Source organism: Delphinus delphis, chromosome 1, assembly GCF_949987515.2.
Source record: "Delphinus delphis chromosome 1, mDelDel1.2, whole genome shotgun sequence".
In the NCBI taxonomy this organism is placed as follows: domain Eukaryota; kingdom Metazoa; phylum Chordata; class Mammalia; order Artiodactyla; family Delphinidae; genus Delphinus; species Delphinus delphis.
This window is the reverse complement of record NC_082683.1, coordinates 121,747,846-121,770,118: the sequence shown is the minus strand read 5'-3', so window position 1 is coordinate 121,770,118 and position 22,273 is coordinate 121,747,846. Positions and strand designations below refer to the sequence as shown.

Genomic DNA, 22,273 nt, shown 5'->3' with positions numbered 1-22,273 from the left:
TACAACAAATTCTAGACAGATTATTAAAGTACTTGAATAAAATATTATGGATTATTTTTATGTCATGAGGTGACAAAGGCCTGGCTAACAAAACCCACCACACATGAGCCATGAGGAGAGGTCGGGCAGATATGGTGGCTGACTGTCAACACACATCCTACTCTTCACAGCCCTTGCCCCCTTTTTCCCTGGACTGTTTGTCTTCTTCTTGTTGACTTATGAAACTCTTGGGAGTTCCCTGGTGGTCCAGTGGTTAGGCCTTGGCTCTTTCACTGCTGTGGCCCGAGGTTCAATCCCTGGTCAGGGAACTGAGATCCCGCAAGCTGCACAGCATGGCCAAACCCCCCACGCCCAAACAACCAAACAAACAAACAACAAACTCCTTAGAGTAAAGAAATACTGGCTTTCATTGAATTTCAGTGTTTCGAATCTTTCCAGTTTTTTTGTCTCTGAGGAGACAAGACAAAAGAGTGGAGTAGGGAGCACAAGCTTTGCAGTCGGGTGAAACTGGCTTCTGCTTTTGGTTTGGCCACTGGGGCCTTACATTGATCTCCTTCATCTATGAAGGAGGGATAGTAATATCAACCTTACAGGACTGTGGGCATTAAATCAGACAATATATGGAAAACTCTTCCTCCTACGCTTGGCATGAATCAGTGCTAAGCTGGTGTCACAGACAAGATGGTGGAATATATCAAAGGCTCTGCTTGTGGCATCAGGCTCTGAAGGCTCTTTCCCACCATAAGATTATAAAAATATTGCTTTTATTTTCTTCTAATACCTTTATGTGGTCTTTCTTCACATTTATGGAAATATGTTTCTTTAAGATGAAAAATGGGGATCTGCTATTATTTACCCCCCAAAGAGTTAGGCAGCTATTCTATCACCATTAATTCATTTTTTTTCACTGATTCGAATATTAAAACATGACATCTCAAAAGTCTTAAGAAAACATGGGTCTATTGCTTGACTCTATGCTACTTCAGATAAATATTCGGCTGCATTTTTCCTCACTGTGGAATTGACATAACGCCTCATCTCCCTTCCGCGGAACACCATTATTGGCTACCATAGGAAGAGCACTGCATGGCCCCTGTCCTCAAAAGGCTTATCATATAAGTGGGGAGAGGAAATAATGGTTACGACTCCTCGGTTTCACTGCAGAGGCTACAGGTTTAATCCCTACTTGGGGAACTAAGATCTCGCAGGCGAAATCAAAACAAAAGAAAACAAATGCAAGGTTAAACTACATAGAAGTTAAAAACAATAAAAAGGGGACTTTACAGAAATTGTCAAAAAGCAAAAAGCCATATGCCACCTGGAGATGTAGAGGGTACAGTCTGGGCAATGGCCAATGACTAGCAAGCTGACCCCATGCTAGTCCCCAGCCTCCTAGGCTCAGAAATCATACTCTTCCTCACCAAGAGAGAACTCATGTCTTCCTGTTGTGGCAGTCTCACTTTATCAATATCACAGGATTGATCAAAAATCAGAATGCCAAATTATTACTTAACAATGAGAAATAAATCTCTTCTACACACAGGGCATCCGTGTCAGCACAATCAGTGAATTACCTTTTGTAGATACAGGCCTCAGTGGCACACTCAAGCACAGTCACAAAATCGAAGGCTACTTGGTGAGAACAGAATTAGAAAAGGAATCAGCTGAATCGAGAATTTAATGGGAAGGCCTGAGGTAGCTGGATCGGCCCATCTCCTCAACAGGCACAGCCTGGCTAGTGGGCCTGACTCTTCAGTTATGCTGCCTAAGGTGCCATCTCTACTCTCGGGCAATGTGAGGATGGGCACTGCTCTCCTCCTTTATGAATAAAGACTCTGCATTGAACGACTTTCCCACCAGCTTCCTGGGCCTCTGCACCATGAGAAGCTGTTTCAGCTTTCTTGGGGATGGCCTCCTGAGCCTTCTTTCTTCGGCAGTGTTCGCCACAGATTGCTGGGCATTCCGTTTCCTCCTGACGCTCTCATCTCCTCACCTTGGTCTCTCCTCACCTTTTCTATGCTTTCACTACTGACCAACCCTCCTGCAGACAGACACATTTCTATTGAGAAGTTAGTACATCATGTCAGGTTTTATTCAAGTCTGATAGGCCAGGAAGCCATTGGTCCTTACACATCTCTGCTCAGCTCCGTGATGTGCTAATATTGGTGTTTCTCTCTTGGGGGGCTGCCTTTTAAAAACTGCTTACCACTGTTGTCAGTTCTGAGGGGAGGGGACTGCTTTGCTATGACCCCTAAGAAATGGTGACAAACCTCACAGGACAAGGATCAGGAGGGCTGGAGTATTCAGGGAATGCTTTATGAAGAAAGATAACTGAACTTGAGTTGGTTTGTGAGAGATTCATAGGACTTCCACAGGCAAAGCAAAATAAAGGAATTTTAGATGGTCAAAGGCACAGACAAAAGTAGGAATGGGTTTGGTGTAACTAGCGTATACTGAGGAGCTGCTTTGGCTGGAATGCGGGGCTGCCATTACAAGAGAAAAGGTCAATAAAGTAGGTTGGATTGGTAGGGTAGAATCAAGACTGTCAGCTTATTAAAGTCACTCTTTTAATGTTAGCAACTGCCTGTTGGGAAAAGTAATAAACCATTATGTAACTGAACATAAAGGTAAACAGGCTAGCTCCAGGAATAGGCTACTATAAATATGACAAACTTCAGGGTAGCCTGCTGCAGGATTTTATTTGCAGTGTTTTAATGGAAGCTATCTACACAATTCCTAATACACCGGAGAAGAAAGCTGCTAAGTAAACCTAAGGAATTGAAGAGATCACACTCTTATCTTTTAGGCACATCTTTTTAGCCCTCCCAGGGTGACTGATCGCTCCATGAGTATGGAGATCCTATATCTCTCATCATTTCAGCCAACAAGTAAAGAAATCAACAGTAGAATGAGAGTGACTGGTGAGTACAACAAATCAGCATAGTTTTTTGTGTTGAAGAAATTTTACTATCATGTCAACTCTGGCCTTCTTATAAACTTCACTTGTCAAAATAGTCCAATGGCTTGTCACCATGGATCCAATTCCATAGAGATCTCCTGGGAGTGGAGTTCCTTTAAAAATCCTGTGGAGACTTCCCTGGTGGCACAGTGGTTAGAATTCGCCTGCCAGTGAAGGGGACGCGGGTTTGATCCCTGGTCTGGGAAGGTCCGACATGCTGCGTAGCAACTAAGTCCATGAGCCACAATTCCTAAGCCCGCGTGCCTAGAGCCCGTACTCCACAACAAGAGTAGCCACCACAATGAGAAGCCTGCACACCGCCATGAAGACCCAACGCAGAGAACAAACAAACAAAAACACAAACAAACAAACAAAAATCCTGGGAATATACTTTTCAGTAAAAGAACAAAGTGTATTCAGTCCTCCTGATTAAAGAGAAGAATCAAGTAGTAGGAGGAGGAAAGGTGGCTTTGATTCTCAGTTTGTGGCTTCTGAATCTGAATTAATTATTGTCCTTAACTCAATGAGACAGAGAATTGTAACCAAAATCGTCATTACTACAGTTACAGATATTGCCAAGATGAGTTTGTTGTTATAGCCATATCCTGGAACTTCTTCTGTGTGCTAAAAAAAATAAATACAATTTTTTAAACACAAGGAGATGGAAGGGATGAAAGCTATTTTTAATCCTATTCTAAATGATAGTTAACTATTCTTAAAATACTATAAAACCCAATCCTTTCAGGTGAGTAGCTTCTATAAGAACAAGCCAAAATGAATGTTATTAATCTTACCATTAGCATTTTCTTCTAAAATTTATTTATCTACACATTATTTATCTTGTGTTTTGCCTTTTCTCGTCTACCCTAGGAATAGTGGCACACTCTCTAAACGAGCAAAATGGGAGATCACTGTCTTAGCCAGTTTCATGGCTGAAGAAAAGATACAGACTAGGAGCCCGTGGTATTCCTGCCTGGGCATGTTAATGGCATATCCTAAACTGAGTGAAAGTCCAACTCCTGTGTGTCAGGGGTTATCCTCACCTCACTTGACTGCTGCTCTTTCTGCTCACTCTGGGCTTCTGTGCTCTCACTGATATAGTTGTCAGTTTTCCACTGATCCGTATGCCATTCCGCGTTGGAAACATTTACTTCTTGCTGCTTGCTGAGAAGTTTCATCAGGAGGCCTGTTTTAGAGATGAGGCTGGCACAGGCCAGCTGCACGTGGGCCTCTGAGCAGTCCATTTTCAAAGTCTGGATAACATGAGAAATGAGCCTTCGCATGTCATTATTGGGGATGAGGGACGAGAGCTGCTGGTTTAGCTGAGTTTCAACTTCATCACCTGGGGATGTGAGCCCTGGGAAAGTGAAGCCTGTGGGCTCGGAGGATAATTCAGTGCCCATGTTGTGGTACTCCCATTGTGTTTTGTTGGTGTGTTGAACAGTGGGCATACTGTTATCTGCAGCAACAGTAGAATGTGCAGTGGAGACGTTCCTATGGGTAGTGTTTCCAGGGCCGTTTCCTCCTGGCAGAGTAGAGTTTCCTCTAGAAATAATTTCATCAGAAACATTTTGTGCAGTATTGTTTTCTGAACTAGTGTTTTCTGCAGAAGTGTCTGTAAAAGAAAATAATGCTGGAAAAGGATTTTCCTGAGAAGTCACTTCTCTTCAAGGTGAAACAGCCTCTCGTGGAGGGGAATTTATGAGACTCCTTGCTGCAGAGAACGGAGAGCTTGCAAGCATCATTCTATTGAGTGAACTTTTCTTTCTGAACTTTCGACTCCTTTTGACTTTGGGTTTTCTGTGGACCCGATGAGACTGAGTTTTATGCAAGATATATTTTTCACCAGAAGGTGAGATTAGTTCAGGAGATGCAATATTTCTAACTCTAGACTTTACAGCTTCTAAAACAAAAATAGTGTGGGATAAGTCTTTTGATTTGCTTTTAACCTCAGATGGGGATTTTGGACGGATGGAGGCAGAAGGCCTGCCCTTGAAGTACTGTTTCAGGGAAGAGGAGGCTGCTGCCTTGTGTTCCTTTATGAATGAAGACTCTGCATTGGACGACTTTCCCACCAGCTTCCTGGGCCTCTGCACCATGAGAAGCTGTTTCAGCTTTATTGGGGATGGCCTCCTGAGCCTTCTTTCTTCAGCAGTGTTCGCCACAGATTTCTGGGCATTCCGTTTCCTCCTGACGCTCTCATCTCCCACTGCTCTGAGGTGCATTTTCTGTATGCCCCTTGAGCCCTGAGGACCCTGTTCACTCTCAGCAGCTTTTTCTCTGTACTCTCAATCTTTGCTAGGCTGTCTTTCTCTGGTTGGGCAGCTTCCAATTTCTTTTGAAAGATGTAGAGTTTAAACATGGCACCTAAATGGTTGGAACGCGTATGCGTGGCAGGTTTATCTTCCTTTTTAACCTCATCAAATTTTTCTTCGGTTTCTGCATCTAACAAATTTTCCAGAAAGTGAAGTTTCTTCAATTTATTTTTATTAGTTGAATTGTTGGGTACAGCTTTAACAGAAGGGCTCCTTGTACTGATTTTCAGAATGCCCAGTGGCATATCTCCATCTTGTGTATTTGAAAAAAGAAGTTGAATGAATGGTAATAATGTTGATTCCACATCTCCTAGATTTCCCTCTGAGATAAAAGGCAGTATGTAATTCAGTGCACTGATAATATCACTTTTATTATTAAAGTCCAGCTGCTCATTCATGAAGCCTGACAAGCTGACAGCACTTTATCTGAGGATGCCCTCTCTGACTCAATAGTCAGCTCGCTGCTGTTCTTCTTCCAGGCTTGCAACACCTTCATCAACGATCCTTTTGCATTCCCTATAGATGTTTCTTCATCTGTCAAAAATAACTGTTTTTGATCATTGAAGACTGATGGGACAGCTTTTAGTCAGTCCACAGCCAAATAAATTAGGAATCTGTCAACGTTTGAGTGCCACTTAGGAGAAAAAGAAACACACACTTAAGTCTATGACTGGCAAGAGCAAAATGATATGTCTTGAAAAAGTGGCTATCTACTCAGAAAATTCTGTAGTGTGAAATACATTAACTATATTCAGGATTACTCCACTGGTTCCCAGGGGCCAGAACTGAAGAAAGTCCAAGGCTGGAAGACAAATATTCCCCTACTCAGCGGGACTCTCTGCAGATGTACTGTGACTCCTCAAATTTATATACCCGATCCTGCCCTTCCTCAGAGGCAGAGGAGTGTGAGGCTTCCTCTATCCACCTCTTTAGTGTGCTTGTGTCCTTGCTACTATCACAGATGACCACGACAACGACCCCTGTTAACAGGTCGTCATCTGGACATTTTCTTCTCCACCCACCCACTGAGTCCTTTGCTCACTCCCTGCTTCCATATGTCCCAGCCCTCATAACAGATGGATCTATACAGAAAAAAACACTATGTCCGCCTGGGCTCATTGCTAAAATTTGGGCAGGGATCTGGGGTATAAGAGATTTGCCCGCTTGTATGCCAACGTGGAATGTTCAACAAATCAATGGAATAATACTTGAGGTCCAAAATGCAGAAGGGAAAAAGCAACTTCTGTCAGATGGCTACTTTGCTTTCATTTCATTTTACTTCTAATATTTCCAGCTTTACTTGGGGAACCATCCAAAGCTTCTGACTGTGGGAAGGTAATGTGTACCATTGTGTAGCTGGGATTCTCTTCCAAAAGGATTAAAAGTATTTTTCCTAAGGGTCAAAGGAGGAGGGAAGTGTCATGAGAAAGGAGGAGCATGGGCTTGCAGAGAGCCCCAAACTGGAGGGAGGAGATTGGGGCACTAGGATCATAGCACTTAACACCTCTCACCTTGTTTCTCCTCACCTGTAAAAGGAGATTAAAAATGCCTTTTCTGCCCACTTCTGGGGGACAAGGGAGTAATACAACTAGTAAAAAAATTGTTTGGGGGAGTTCACTGGTGGTCAAGTGGTTAGGACCCGGCACTTTCCCTGCTGTGGCCTGGGTTCAATCCCTGATTGTGGAGCTAAGATCCCACAAGCTGTGTGTCACAGACAAAAAAAACAAATTGTGTTGAAAAATCAGCGATATTGTCTTTATATAACTAGCAAAGTGTTATTATTTATGATGTGCTCTAGATCAGCGATAGAGACCTGTATTCAAGCTACGTGGGCATGAAAGCACATTTTGGAAGTCACCAAGTTAGTGCCAATAAATCTAATATATAGAAAAATAGTTGAAAGCCCCTAAGTGTTTTGTGGATAGAAAAGCTTGATATTCAGAGCAAGTTCAGAGCTGGACAGTCTAAGAATGAACTAGCTCTCCATTCCATTAGAAGGGCTAGGTAGCAGCTTCTCGTTATGGAACCAGAAATCTCAGCCTCCAAATAGGACATAAAACAGCATCACTTGTACTCTTTATACAATTGCAGAAACAAACAAAATAAACAAAAATATATTTACACCTGTCCTATAACACAAATGGTACTTGAGACCTAATGTATATAAAATCAGTTTACAAACTGTGATGCACTCTATGAATAAGTTCTCATTTGCAGAGAGCACAGCATAAGATATGTGGCCATTAATGTTAATTCCCTTCCCGCTTCCATTCCGTTCTCTTGTCCCTTTATGTATGTGGATCAGTAACATTATTAAGCTAACAATGTAACTGAGCAACTATTAGCTTAATAATGTAATCAACACTCTGATTCTTACCAAGGGGGTAGTTCTTAGAAACTTAGGGAGCTGGAACTCTGAATGAATGAATTGAAATAATGAAATTACATCACTAATTTTAATTTTAAATTAATTTTAAAAATTATCATCATTGATTACAAATAAAATTAAATTAAAAATTTATTATCCCACAATTGAGACTCACCACAATGTGTGACTTCTGTCAGGCATTCACTGTCACAATGCATCTTGACTGTCTTACAGACAACCTCAATGGTATTTTTAAATTGGCAGAGGCAGCAGGCCATACGGCTAGGTAAGATCCTATAAACGGAAACACAGATAGTTAAATTCGTGGTAAAAGAGTTACTTGAGGGCTTCCCTGGTGGCGCAGTGGTTGAGAGTCCGCCTGCCGATGCAGGGGATGCGGGTCCGTGCCCCGGTTCGGGAAGATCCCACATGCCGCGGAGCCGCTGGGGCCGTGAGTCATGGCCACTGAGCCTGCACGTCTGGAGCCTATGCTCCGCGACGGGAGAGGCCACAACAGTGAGTGGCCCGCGTACCAAAAAATAAAAAATAAAAAAAGAGTTACTTGAGTAGGTAGAAGAGGTAGGCCAAGACCACCATAGACCAGTTAAAAAAGGAGTTCTTGGGGCATATGGACTGGAGAACTGAATAGGGGCCGGTTGGCCAATTGCTGCTCTTGACTGTTGTAAATAAATATAGAGGAGGAGAGAGGTGCCCAACAGAAGGATTAGGATGGCAGTAGGTATGGTATGCCTAGAAAAAAGGGAATAGGGATTACAATTGGGTGACACTGATCTGTAGTTTAATTCAGAATTATCTCCTTCCAACCCAAAAGCCTCACTTTGGGTTGAGAGTACACAGGAAGTAGGCAAACTTCTAAGAAGAGTCTGAATAAGACCGCACCTTCTGGAATCCCTTTCTCAGTTCCCATTTGTGAGTAGTAATATATTAGAAGTTATTCTAGTAATAAAAAAAGCATCGTGTGGTTAAACAATAACAGAGATCGCATTGGCCAAATCCAGACAAAAGGAATATTCCAAAGAATAACATTATCATTATAATAAGGTATAACATAGTTAATTTTAAAAAAGCACATGAGTTCATAGGGATACTCAAAATGAAGTGGGGGAGCTCTTCTGTATAGAATAATGTCAGCTAATAAATGCAAAATGGATGATAGAATAGGAAACTGTCATCTTGCAACTATCAATGTAATAATGGATTCAGACAGAGATTATCATTGATGCACAGTTGGGTGAAGAGTTGTTTGAAAGTAGGATCTTCACTGATCCCAAAGTATCACCCCACAGATTATTTATCAATTACCAAGGGGAACAATAATTTTACCATGGAGAGATATGGAAGAAACCACCTTAATCAAGTGATCAAACTTAGCACTGGGCCATCCTGCTGGGATGGAGAAATTTCAGCTTCCTCAGGGGGTTCCGTAGGTTCATCTGGGCACCCCAAAAAATCCCTAGGTAGGCTGTCCTCAGGATAAATGGCATCCATACTGGGATCTAAATAATCACCCTGCAACTGTCGTTCTAGACCCTGAGTGTTTTTTTGAAATTGGCCTATAGTTCCAACAATAATTTTGTCAAGCCGTTGATGCTGAACTAGATCTTTCTTCAGGTTTGGGGGTGAAACAATAAACTTCATTGGTGTTGAGCTGTTACTACCTAGAGGTGGAACAAGTATTTCAAATCATTGGCGACCTTCAGCCTCCTCTAGACCTATGTGTTTAGTCTTACTTTTGTGTCGAGAAGGGAGAACCAAGGGCTGATTCTGATCCCAGTCTGGCACTGGAACTGCCTCTGGGAGCTTTTGATGTTGGGTTTGCTTGTTATTCAGATCCTGATGTGGAACAGCAAACTGATCTGGCCCTGTAGGCAGCTCTCCAACCGAATCCGTGTCCGGGTATGGAACCCCAGTCTCAGTCAACTTCTGATGAGGCAGGGCCAACATCTGGACTGGAGACAAGGACGTTAAGTAATTAAAGCCCCCGGCTTCTGCCAGGGGTGTAAGGGCATGGGGCAATTTGGGAGGAGGGTCTGAGGCCTGTGAAGACCAAGCCTCTGTCAGCCGCGGGAGGTTGGGGGTCACCTGGACGGGCCCAAGGTCCCACTCCAGAGGCTGAACTGCCTGGACTGGAAGCCACCGTCCTTGCCATGCGAGGAAGAGCCGTGACAACCAATGGCACAGCCGGGACATAACATGCAGCGGCTCCAGGGGCAGTGACCCAGGCCAGTGAGGAGCCGGAGCCAAATCCTGCGTCCGAGCTGAACCGCTATGCCAGCGCCAAAGCGACGGCTCACACTAGCAACCGCGCGCCCCACCCCCGCCTAACGACCCACCCGTTATTTATGACGTCTTTACTTACGCCACCGTTATTAGGCTCATGCGGAGATCCAATCCGTGCCAACATAGTGGGACTTTCTCCAAGAGTCCCCAGGACGCAAGCCATCCTTCCCCCTGCAAAGGTGACAATTACCTTCCGCAGGGCCCTCTTCCCAACCCCGCCCTGCCCTCCCTGGCCCCAAACAATGAGGCGGGATGTGGGCTGCAGACCCGAGTGGCCCCAAACTCCAGCAGCCCAGAGGTTGAGCGGGAGGGAAGGATGCAGAGCTTCCCGAGGAAACCAAAGGACCTGGCATTCTGGGAAATTCAAAAGTGCTAGTCCAGTTCTGGCAATCTGAACTCTTCCTCCTGAAAGCTGAAGTCTGAGAGACATTCCTGCTCCCTTTGGCCACACGGCTGACAAGAAAAGTAGCTGACCTGCAAAATGAGCAACAGTTAGGGTGGCGGGAAGGGAACACTCCTTACAATTATGCTAAAATGTTGCCACTTCCTCCAAACTCTCAGTATTCACGTCTCATGATTCATTCACCACTCTATTATTAGGGGGTCACCACTGAATCAGGGATGACTCCAGAACTTCTGTAGGAGGGATTTGGGGCAGGTGAGCAATTCATTCTGGGAAAGAGAGTCTAAAACCAAGTGAATGGCCCTTTACATTAGCATGGGAAAACTTCGCCCATCCCAACTTGTCCCAACAGAGCCATTAATCTAGAAAAAACTACAGTGTCACTTTTCAGAGGTCTACCTTGTGTGCACATATGGAGAAGATACTTAGAATGTTAAAGTCAGCATGTTAAGTAATTTTCTTGAAATACTGTAACTAGCACTCAGTTTAATTTCTTCACAGTCCTTTTCATAATCTATTTAATTTTAGTCCTTTTTAATTGTCTGTTACACCTTTAACACCTAAACTCCAAGAGAGAAGGAGCTTCACCTTATTTCCAGTGCCTAGCACATAATGGTTTCTAAATGGAACTGATTCCAAGATTGGCCTCATTTAGGAGTGGATCTCTTGTTATAATCAGGTTTCCAGAATCTTTAGTATCAATACGGAACCCTTTCCTCTCACATTTCGTAGGAAGCTAGACTATTTAAAGCCCAAACATGGATACGTTTCAAGTTTCCTTGACTGATTTAAATTGAATTGAAATAATTATTTTGTACGGGAACAACTTTCAAAAAGTTTTCATTTTTCAGAACAAAACCACCTTTTCTTTCTCTACTTTCTTCCCTTCAAAACAAGCTTTGCAACATTGGGGTGAGTTAAATAATCAGATCTAGCCAAAAATTAAGCTCTCAGTGACATGAAACACATTTTTTGCTCCTTTTAAATGAAAATCCTATATGCAGTACATTAATGTTTTCTTTCAGAAATTAGGTTGACAACTTAATCCCTAATTCGAGGCATCCATATAACTGGTTTACAGAAAGGTTCTTTGGCAAAATATTTAACACAAGATACATATGAGATGCTGAGATCTGAGTAATATACCTTACTTGAAAGGCATGAATAGTTTTTAAACAGTGTAGCATAATCACACTTAAGACCATAGTTACTTTGTTCCCAAATCCTTGCAATTCTATTTGAGGGGAGTTCTAAAAGGCCTGTGTCTTCTCCTGTGTCCACAACCATAGACGTACACTGGTGGTCCTCAATGCTGCTCTCCAAACTTCAAATAAGGGGCCAGAGACAAGGCCCGGGACTTGGAAAAGTCCTAGAAATTCCCTGCCTCAAAAGCACTTTCAGATTTTCACCATTTCCTAAGGAAGATAGAACTTAGTAGATATGCTGAAGTCTTCGAAATCCTGCTGGTTGTTTTGAATTATGGCTACATTGGCTGTGTACCCCTTGAGCTTTTATCTCCACATACTTGAATTAAATCCTGTAGTTCCTCTTCGATTCTAGCATCTGTGACCTCTTCACAAGAACTATAGGCCACAGCTGTTTTACCACTTTCTGTAATAAAGTTAACAAGGATCAATTCAGAAGTTTTCTTGTTCTAAAACTTCCTATATACAATGGTAGCACAGAATAATTAGACATACTTTTGACTTCTAAAAGCAGAAAATAATAGCATTTTCCTATAAGTTCCTTCATCTGACACTTCAGTTTTTATCATAATTATTTGTGAAAACATATATAAGAAGTATCAACTTTGGTTCAAAAATTTATGATCTTAGAAATGAGAACTAAGGAATAAGGACATTGAAATTAAAAGCTGTGGAAACAAAGATGTTCAATCACAATACAATTAAACAGGAAGGCATTAGGTGGGAGTCAAAGTGAGTTCAAACCTGGGAGAGATACCACTGGACTATAACAGATACTTCCTATTAGAAGCAAGGCAAGTGCCTACTCCCTGGAACAAAAATTCTACCAGATAAAATGAACAAAGCTTTGGAGACAGAGACAGAGAGAGAGAGCATTTGAACACTCTACTGTGAGAAACTGGCTCATGTACCCTTTGGACAATACAGCTTTCCTCAAGGCAAGCTAGAGCCACCAGGCTTTTTGGTCTAAGGAGTTTTCTGTACATATAAGGAGTACCTTGGCATATTAGGCACAAACAACTCAGGCATTTAGTTTGGTTCTTAAAGGTTGTTACCCAGAGTTTATAGCTGATGGAGATTCTTCCTGATGACCAGGGAAGTCAAACTTCACTGGAACGACTGCCCAGGCTGGGAGGCCAAGACCAATCCAGGGTCAACTCTTACAAGCAAATAAGCTCTCTGACAACTTAGCTAGGATTTCTCAGCCTCTAAGCCTGCAGGGTTGTGAAGCAGGGGAGCAGTTCTGTTCCGGGAATCTACTAATCATAAAGTTTCCTTTGGGCACAGCCTGTGACAATCTCACCGCTGTATAACTCGATAGGGAACACAATCAACGCTATTCAATAGCATGACCAGTTTCAAGGCTCACAAAAACATAGCCGATTATGACATAAGAATCATATTCACCCAATATATCAGAAATAAACACTTCAACAAGAAAACAGCGGTAATAATAATAGTCAATATATTTTGTCTGCTTACAATATCCCTCATTTGGTGGTAAGCTGAATTACTAACCCTATATGCAGATAAAGGAATTGCAGCTTAGAGATATTAAATACCTGAAAATATCTATGGCTAGAAAAACCTAAAATTGCAACAACAAAAACAACAAAATTTAAGAGACAATGTTAGGACTCAAACACAGATGTCCAAGGCTTATAATCACTACACTATTCTGTATGATAAGCAAGCAATTCAGGAAGAAGTGGATCAAACACTTTCTGTATGAACTGAGGCAAGTCATTCTACATCTAAACACTGGGGACAATAATATTTGCTGTCGTTCTTCTCATAAATGCCACGAAGAACAAATTTAAGACTGTTGCTGTGAAAGCATAGGGTGAATGAAAGAATATGTAATATTTTAGATAACCATTATTTTCATCGAATTAACTTTTCAGATAAGTTTATTTGCTCACTGAAACTGAAGCACTTCAACGACAATCAAAAAGGTCTTACCTAAAACCACAATCAGCAATTTCTGAAATGCATCTGTCATAGCTTTCTGAATAGCAAGCTTCTGGGTTATCTTCCTTTTCATAAAGAACAATAATGACCCTAAATCCAACCAAAACAGATGAATTTAAAATGCCTATATGAATAACTGATTTCTAGGTTATACGTTTAAAACTAAAAATGCATCTGTGATCCTTAGATCATTACCTTAGTGATTAAGAGCAGGCAGAACACTGGGCTACGGGTGAATGTCTCCGTTGCAGGTATACCCTGGCATGGCATATTTTTACTGCTCAGATCTATTCTGGAAGTTCCTAAAATACTAGATGGGAAATGCAAACCAAAAACGTGGCAGAAATCTCGTATTACTCACAGATTTCAAATGGACAAGCTTAGGCTGCACTGCTACAGACACTGCTCTCCTCTGCGTAAAGGGCTGGAATCATACAGTGAGATAGGTTTCGTTGTAGTGCAGATGATCTGGCCTCTCCTCAACCATCACCCACTCAGATGGATGGTGGAGCCTCCTCCACCTCATTCGCTAACAGCCCTGCCTCTGACTTAAAACCCTAAGCCCAACTGCCATGGATTCTAGGAAAAAACTCAGTACTAATCGGAATCCCCTGTCTAGGGATCTCCATTTACTTATTCTGCTCAGGCCCTTTTATAGGAGGCAAAGGACTGAACATTTACACAAGAGTTTATTTCAACCTTTAGACAATGATTTTGTTGGGATAACTGAAGGCCAGAAGATATGTGTATTTGAATGACTATTTTAGCACAAAAATAATGATTAAGCAAAAAAAGAAAAATTCGTAACTTATTTTCCCTCCTCCTAAGCTTCTTGGCAGCAAGCTCCTAAGCTTGCTATCAGGCATTGCCTAAGATAAAAACCTATAGTGTCGGGCAGAATAATTCTGCCCAGGGCTTTAGTTGCTTAGAAAGGTGATGGTGTATCTGAAAAGTTGAGTTTCGGAAAGAAAGGGAAAAAGAGAAATCCCACTCCCTCACCTCCCCCCACACACACATACTGGAAAACAGACCTTCTACCAACTTATCCAAAGGTTCCTCAGCCATGCGAACTCCAGGACTCCAGCACTCGTGGGAGGGCAACACCACCTCTAAAGCACAGAAGACCTTCAGATTTTGCTTCTGAAGTGGTGTCACAATATCTTCATTTTCCCTTTCTTCAAGGTTAGAAAGATCCTGAAGCTGTTAGGATTTTGAATTAAAGGCTAGACTTCAACATATTCTGTTGTTAGAAATAAAAACTAAACTCCAGCAATCCCAGGTAATAGTTTAGGTATGCTATCCCTTCAAAATCAACTGAGACTTGCAAAGGAATGACTAGATATGGACAACTATTTTTTATGATATACCATACAAATACTGGAGAAAGTTATGGACACCACCATCCAAGTCATTGAGTTTGTCACTAATTTAGATGGCAGGCCAATGCTCAGATACTTCCATGTGGAAGCCTCCCACATCTCCTCCCCATAGCCCTGTTCTATTCTTCTCTGTAAAGTCTAGGAGTTCAATGTTGAAAGGAGTCTGGTTAGTCAAAGAAAGTCTACAGAGTTTACCTTGATGATCCTTTTTCACCACCCATGGAAACCAAAGAATTAATTTGCCAATTCTTGGCATCTGGAGCTGTTTAGGGCAAGTGTATTATGATGAACCTCCTTATGTCTGGCGCCGAGATGAACCTAAAGACATAAAAGACCTAAAAATATCACAACCCTACACAGAGATTTATTTTGGATATACCTGAGATTTATTAATTCCAATTTCATAGAGTGTTTGTGAAGATTAAGTAGGACATTTTAAGCAATGAGTTCACAGTGAGCCCTAAATAAATGTTGTTATTTTTAAGTCAGTACTTTTCTGCATCATTTCCAGGGCCCCTGATTAACCGGAAGGTTCCCTGACATCCGGTGGTGAAAGTGATGATGAAAGCATCCAACGAAGCCCAACTGAAGCCTATTATGGGCCTGGGGGTAAGCAAAGGTATGGACTGTTTTACTCAACTCATCCTGTAGCTCCTGCTTGAGAATATGACCTGAAGAGGAGACAAGATGGACCTGAAACTGAATTAGGACCTTAATCTGTAGCACCCCCTCCCCAAGTTACTAACCCCTGTTAGAAGAGGGAATATGTATACCTCTATAAATATAAATGAAGCAACCAAAAGAATTAGAGATTCATCTGCATTAACAAGCTTCTTTGAGAGTGCAAATATTTCCAATCTTAACTCTCTAAATTCTAAAGAACTTCCATATTACTGTGGATTTTATACATCACTACTTCTTTCTGAAACATCTATTTCCATTTGAACAGGGTGTAGTATATAAATTTAATCATAAAAATTCAAATAATACAAATAAAGCCAAAGCAATGTTAATTCTTTTTTGATTTGTTTGTGCATCTTCTTCTGTCACTAGTTTATGAGCTCCTTAAGTGCTTGATGGAACCATATATTATTCTTTCCTTGTTACCAGAAAGAAGAATACATATCGGCATATAATAGAGGAGTGATGGTCTGTTGACTGAGTGAATGACTGAGTACATAAGAAAATGAAATTACTTTCTCCAACTGAAGCTGCCTGCAGGGAAGGAGAAATGAAGAGTAATTTTTAAATGTTGAGTGTCAGATGGGAGGCTAGGTCCTGTGCGGTGAGTTATAATGGAGCTGTCCGGGACAATTAGGAAGCTTCAGAAGGGCTCTGAGCCACTGGGTAGTAGAGACAGTTGACATCTGGGATAACCTTGCCACAGTTCTTGCTGGCAAACCTTTCCCTTCGTGCTACTGAGAAAAACTCAGATACATTAGGCCTTTCCTTGGTTTTATTTTAAGATGCTATTCTCTTTTCTGTATTTATAAAAAACACAGGGGAAAAATGATAGGAAGATACCTGCCAATGAATAAAATAACACACAATTGGAACATCCGTGCTGGTGCAGTGGTTAAGATTCCGATAACCCAATGCAGGGGGCCCAGGTTCAATCCCTGTTCAGGGAACTAGGTCTCACATGCATGCTGCAACTAAGAGTTCGCACGCCACATTTAAGGAGCCTGCCTGCTGCAAATGGGGAGCCCACATGCCACAACTGGGGAGCCCTTGAGCCGCAACTAAGGAGCACGCCTGCTGCAACTGAGACCCGGTGTAAGCAAATAAATAAATAAATAAATAAAATTGAAAAAGAACGCATAAGTAAAGTAGGGAAAAATTTCGGGATTGTGGGTAGTAAACTAAGGCTCTGCATTAAATAAACAAATCTAATACGAATGCCCTTTCCTCTCAACTCTATAGTGACTTGGAGAACATTTTCTTCATTATGCCATCAGTGACCAGGCTTTATGCTGTGAAAATCTCACAACCTACGCTTATGGAATGGTCTTAATGTCCAATATAAGAAAAGAACTCATTACTCACAACTGATACCAAGTAACTGTTTCATAATCTTTCCAGGACCATCTGTAATATCTGAGTGATAAGTGAAATGGTCACAGGGTCCGCAAATTAAAGAATGTCTGACACAAAATCATTTCAATCCCAGGGAGTACTGCCAGGATTGAAGAGGGTGTTAAACAGGGTAAAGAAGTGGGAGGTAGTGTACCTAGAGTCACATCTGAGGAGAGTTCTCAGATTCAATAAAGGTGAAATCAGTGAGTAAAGAAATATGGGTGAGAAGAGGCAGCAAGGTCAGTAGGAAGTAGCCAGAGCAAGAAGCCAATCAGAGAAGACACACAATTATAAAGGGAAAGGTCTGGGAAGTCTAAGCCTCACTCCCTTATTCAGAGGAATTGTAAAGGTCCTTAACATAATGAAATGTTAATTCTGCGGAAGTAAATTTGGATGGCAAGTTAATATGAAATAAGGTTTCTACAATGCACTAAAGAATATTTACCCATTTTCTGGAATCTGAAGGGAGTTCTTAATAGGCAGTTTGAGAGTGATGATGATGAAGCCTCCTTTATCTTACATCTGACAAAAGTTTGTCAGCTCGGGACTTCCTTGTTGGCACACTGGTTAAGAGTCTGGGTGCCAACGCAGGGGACATGGGTTCGATCCTTCTCCGCGAAGATCCCACGTGCCGCAGAGCAACTAAGCCCTTGTGCCACAACTACTGGGCCTGTGCTCTAGAGCCCGTGAGGCACAACTCCAGGATCAGGACAAAAGCAAGGATGTCTACTCACATTACTTCTATTTGACATTGCACTGAAGGTTCTAGCCAGTGCAATAGGGAAACAAAAAAAAAGAGATATTCAGAATGGAAAGGAAGAAGTAGAACTACTTTATTTGCAGATAACATGATTATGTAGAAAACCTGACAGAATCTACAAAATTGCTACTGGAACTAATAAATGAGTTTATCAAGTTTGCAGGGTACAAGATCAACATACAAAAAGATTAATTTATCTCAACCAACAATCAGAGATCAAAGGTTTTAAATACTACTTATAATAGAATCAAACATATAAAATACTTAAATAAATCTGAAAAAAGATGTAAAAGACTTGCACACTGAAAACTGAAAACTATTGCTGGGGGAAATTAAGGAAGACCTAAATAAATGGAGAGATAAAATGTATTCATGGATCAGAAGATTCACTGTTGTTAAGACATCAATTTTCCCCAAACTGATTTATAGATCAAAATCCAAGTAGGCTTTTCTATAGAAATTGACAAGCTAATTCTAAAATTCATATGGAAATAAAATTTAAAATAACTAAAACAATGTTGAAAATGAACAAAGTTGAAGAACTAACAGCAACTGATTTCAAGGCTTATGAAGCTACACTTCCAAGACAAGGTGATAGTAGTGTAAAGATACACAAAAAATCAAAGGAACAGAATAGAAAGTTCAGAAGTACAGAGATGTGGACAACTGACTTTCACGTTCAAAGGCATTTGAGAGGAGAAACGATAGTCTTTTCACCAAATGATGCTGGAACAATTGAATATCCAGGTGCAAAAGAAAAAAAACTTCCATCGATACCATATACAGAAATAAACTCAAATTGGTTCAAAGATCTAAATGTGCAACACAAAACTATAAAACTTCTAGAGCAAAACAAGTGAAAAATTTTATGACCTTGAGTTAGGCAAGATTTCTTAGATACAACACCAAAAGCGTAATCCATAAAAGAAAAAAAATAGATAAATTAGCCACCATCAAAATTAAGAATTTCTGCCCTGCAAAAGACACTACGGAGAGAATGAGAAGATGAGTCCCAGAATGGGAGAAAATACTTAGCAACTTACACATTGGATAAAGGACTAATTTTAAGAATATATAAAGAACTCACAAAACTCCAGAAAAATATAGATAAAAGATTCAAAGATATACATATGGAAAATAAGCATACGAAAAGATGCTTGACAAGATTAATCGTTAGGGATGCTAGAGTGAGAAAAAATTACACACCTATTAAACTATCTAAAATTAAAAATACTGAGCATAGCAAGTGTTGGCTGCAACATGAAGAAGATGCAACTCTCATACACTGCTGGTAGAGATGTAAAATGATCAAACCACTATGGAAAATAGGTATTTTTTAAAAACTTAAACATACACTTACCAGTGATCCAGCCATTCTACTTGCAGGTATTTACCCAAGAGAAATGGAAGTATACATCCATACAAAGACTTGTACACAAATATTCATAGCAACTTTATCTGTAATAAACAAAGACTGAAACAACTCACATGTCCATCAATGGTGAATAGATTAATTGGGGTACATCCACATAATGGAATACTATTCAGCAATAAACAGAAATGAATTACTGATATATACAACAATATGGATGAAGATTAAAATAATCACGTTGATCTTAGAAGCCAGTTAGAAAAAAGTATACACTGCATGATTTCATTTACATAAAATTCTAGAAAATGCAAACAGAAAGCAGATCAATGGTTGCATGGCGATTGGAAAGGGCAAGGAACGATAGGAAGCAATAATTACAAAGAAACGTTAAGAAACTTTCTGAGGTGATAGACATTTTGATTTTGGTGATGTCTTCATGGTGTGTATGTATGTGTGTGTGTGAATTACTGTATGTCAATTATACCTCAAAAAGATGTTAAAAGACATGATATTATATGAGAGACACAACTGGGGAAAATTGAATAGCAACTATTTATTAGGTAATATTATTGTGCAGGAATTTAATTTCTTCAATACTGTGTGTTAACAGTATTGTAGTTACATAGGGAATTTTTTTTTTTTTTTTTTTTTTTTGTGCGGTACGCGGGCCTCTCACTGTTGTGGCCTCTCCCGTTGGGGACTACAGGCTCTGGAGGCGCAGGCCCAGCGCCCATGGCTCACGGGTCCAGCCACTCAACGGCATGTGGGATCTTGCCGGACCGCGGCACGAACCTGCGTCCCCTGCATCGGCAGGCAGACTCTCAACCACTGCGCCACCAGGGAAGCCCTGGGAAATAATTTTTAATATCCAGAGAGGAAGGCATCTTACTGACAAGAGAGGGATCACAATTGTGGCAGATGCTGTTGGAGGCTGAGGAAGATGAGGCTAGAGCAGTGACCGATGTGTGATGGCGTGGTGAAGACAGTCATTTGTCAGCTGACCTGATAAAGACGGTTGGAACCGACTGCTAAATGCAGGGTTCTTTCCACATACTAATCTCATGCAATACCCTCAACTAGCCTTGGCATAACAGAAAGTTTCTATTAGTTTGCCATACTGGAGGGGGGATGGCACAATTTAAGGTGCAGTAAGTTGTGTAATAAAATGTCACAATAGGGTCCTACAGAAATAGTTTTTTTTTAATGGCAAAAAAAGAAACTTGACCCTTCCCTCAAAAAATACATGAAAATTAACTCAAAATGAATCATAGACCTAAATGGAACTATACAACTTCCAGAAGAAAACACAGGAGAAAATCTCTGTGATTTTGGGTCACACAATGGGGTCTCAGAAAAAGATTTCTTAGATAAGACACAGAAAAGCACAAACCATCTAAGAAAAATTGCTAAGGGAATCCCTGGTGGTTAAGACTCCAAGTTCCCAATGCAGGGGGCCCAGGTTCGATCCCTGGTCAGGGAACTAATTCCCACAGGCATGCCGCAACTAAGAGTTCACATGCCACAGCTAAGAAGCCCATTAGCCGCAACTAAGGAGTCCATCTGCTGCAACTAAGACCCAGCACAACCAAATAAATAAATTAAATAAATACGAAAAAAAATTGCTAAATTAGAGTTCATCAAACATTTAAAACTTCTGGTCTTCAGAGACACTTTAATACAATGAAGATAAGTCACAATCTGGGAGAAGATATTTACTAAACACATATCTGAGAGAAAGGACTTTTTCCATTGCTTTTTATATAAAGCACTCTTAAAACTCTATACAAATATCCAATTAAAAATGGACTTTAACAGACACTTTATTTTAAAAGATATTTGCACATGAATAGATACTCAACATCATCAGCTATTACAGAAATGCAAAATGTGGCAAACACCACGAGATGGAACTACACACCTACTAGAAAGGCTAAATTTTTTTTAAAAACAAATATAATGATCAGGTGACGATGTGGATCAACTGCAACTCTCATAAACTGCTAGTGGGAAAGCAAAATGGCACAGGCACTTTAGAAGACAGTTCAGCAGTTTCTTAAAAAGTTAAATATGCACTTAGCATATGATGAAGCAATCCCACACTTAGGTATTTTACCCCAAAGAAATGAAAACATATGCTCGCACAAAACATATGTTCCCACACACGTGAATGTTTTCAGAGGCTTTATTCATAATAGCCAGAAAACTAGGAAAAACTCAAATGTTCATCAAACGATGAATGTGTAAACAAACTGTGTATCCACACAACTAGAATACTACTCAGCAATAAAAAGGAATGAAATACTGACAGGTGCAACAAAACACATGAATCTCCAAAGAGATTCCAAAAAGTGAAAGAAGCCAAAAACAAATGGCTACATACCACATGATTTCAGTTATAAGATATTCTGGAAAAGACAACATTATATGGACAAAAATCAGATTGTTGGTTACCAGGGTCTGGTAGTGGGAGGAGGGTGGATTGACTACAAAGGGACATGAGGGGTCTTTTGGGAGTTCAGAAGGTTTCTTTACCTCAAATATGGTGGTGGCTACAGAATTATACGTTTGTCAAAACACATCACAATGTATATTTACAAATAGTGAATTTTGTTAAATGAAAATTATACATAAATAAACCTGACTTAAGAAAATAATAAAAGAAAACTAAAAGAGAAACAACTGAGTGAAAATAAATGTAAGAAAAATCAATTTACAGTTTTTCCAATTCAAGGGTCATCATGAGGATGCTTTCAATAGTTGTTAAGTGACATTTGTGTTGTTCCCATGTCTCTGAAGGAGAAGCCCAAATATGCATGATATAAAACCCAAAGACAAAAATTCTAAACATAAAAAGATACTTAACATGTGATTACTTCAATTCTGGCTTCTACTTGCCATAGATGATAATTCCAAAGAGCTCTTATTCAAGAAATTTAAATTTGCATCATCAAATGAATGACCATGGTGCTGAACAGCACAATCATTTTTTATTATCCGAACTTCTCATTTTCAATTGCATCTACCTCTTTGATCATTCTTTTTTAAAAAAATAATGTACTCCTTATTCCTTTTTGCTTTCTGGGATAAATAATATTCCTACATGCATCTACATCTTCCATAACTATATGTGTTCTTCAACACTGTTCTCATTCTCTGCTGGCTGT

At 40.5% G+C, this 22,273-nt stretch overlaps 1 protein-coding gene across 1 annotated transcript in view; it reads right to left on the bottom strand.

The window, feature by feature from the left end:
* Nucleotides 1-10,315: 10,315 nt before the first annotated feature.
* The window catches only part of LOC132423415 (RAD52 motif-containing protein 1-like), a 50,483-nt gene continuing 38,525 nt past the window's right edge, over nucleotides 10,316-22,273 (bottom strand). Inside the window, exons 4-7 of the mRNA XM_060009151.1 lie at nucleotides 14,554-14,722; nucleotides 13,514-13,612; nucleotides 11,872-11,957; nucleotides 10,316-10,417 (exon numbers count right to left, since the gene is read on the bottom strand). Of these exons, the coding sequence (XP_059865134.1) occupies nucleotides 10,316-10,417; nucleotides 11,872-11,957; nucleotides 13,514-13,612; nucleotides 14,554-14,722 (456 nt within the window). The remainder of the gene's footprint in view (nucleotides 10,418-11,871; nucleotides 11,958-13,513; nucleotides 13,613-14,553; nucleotides 14,723-22,273) is intronic.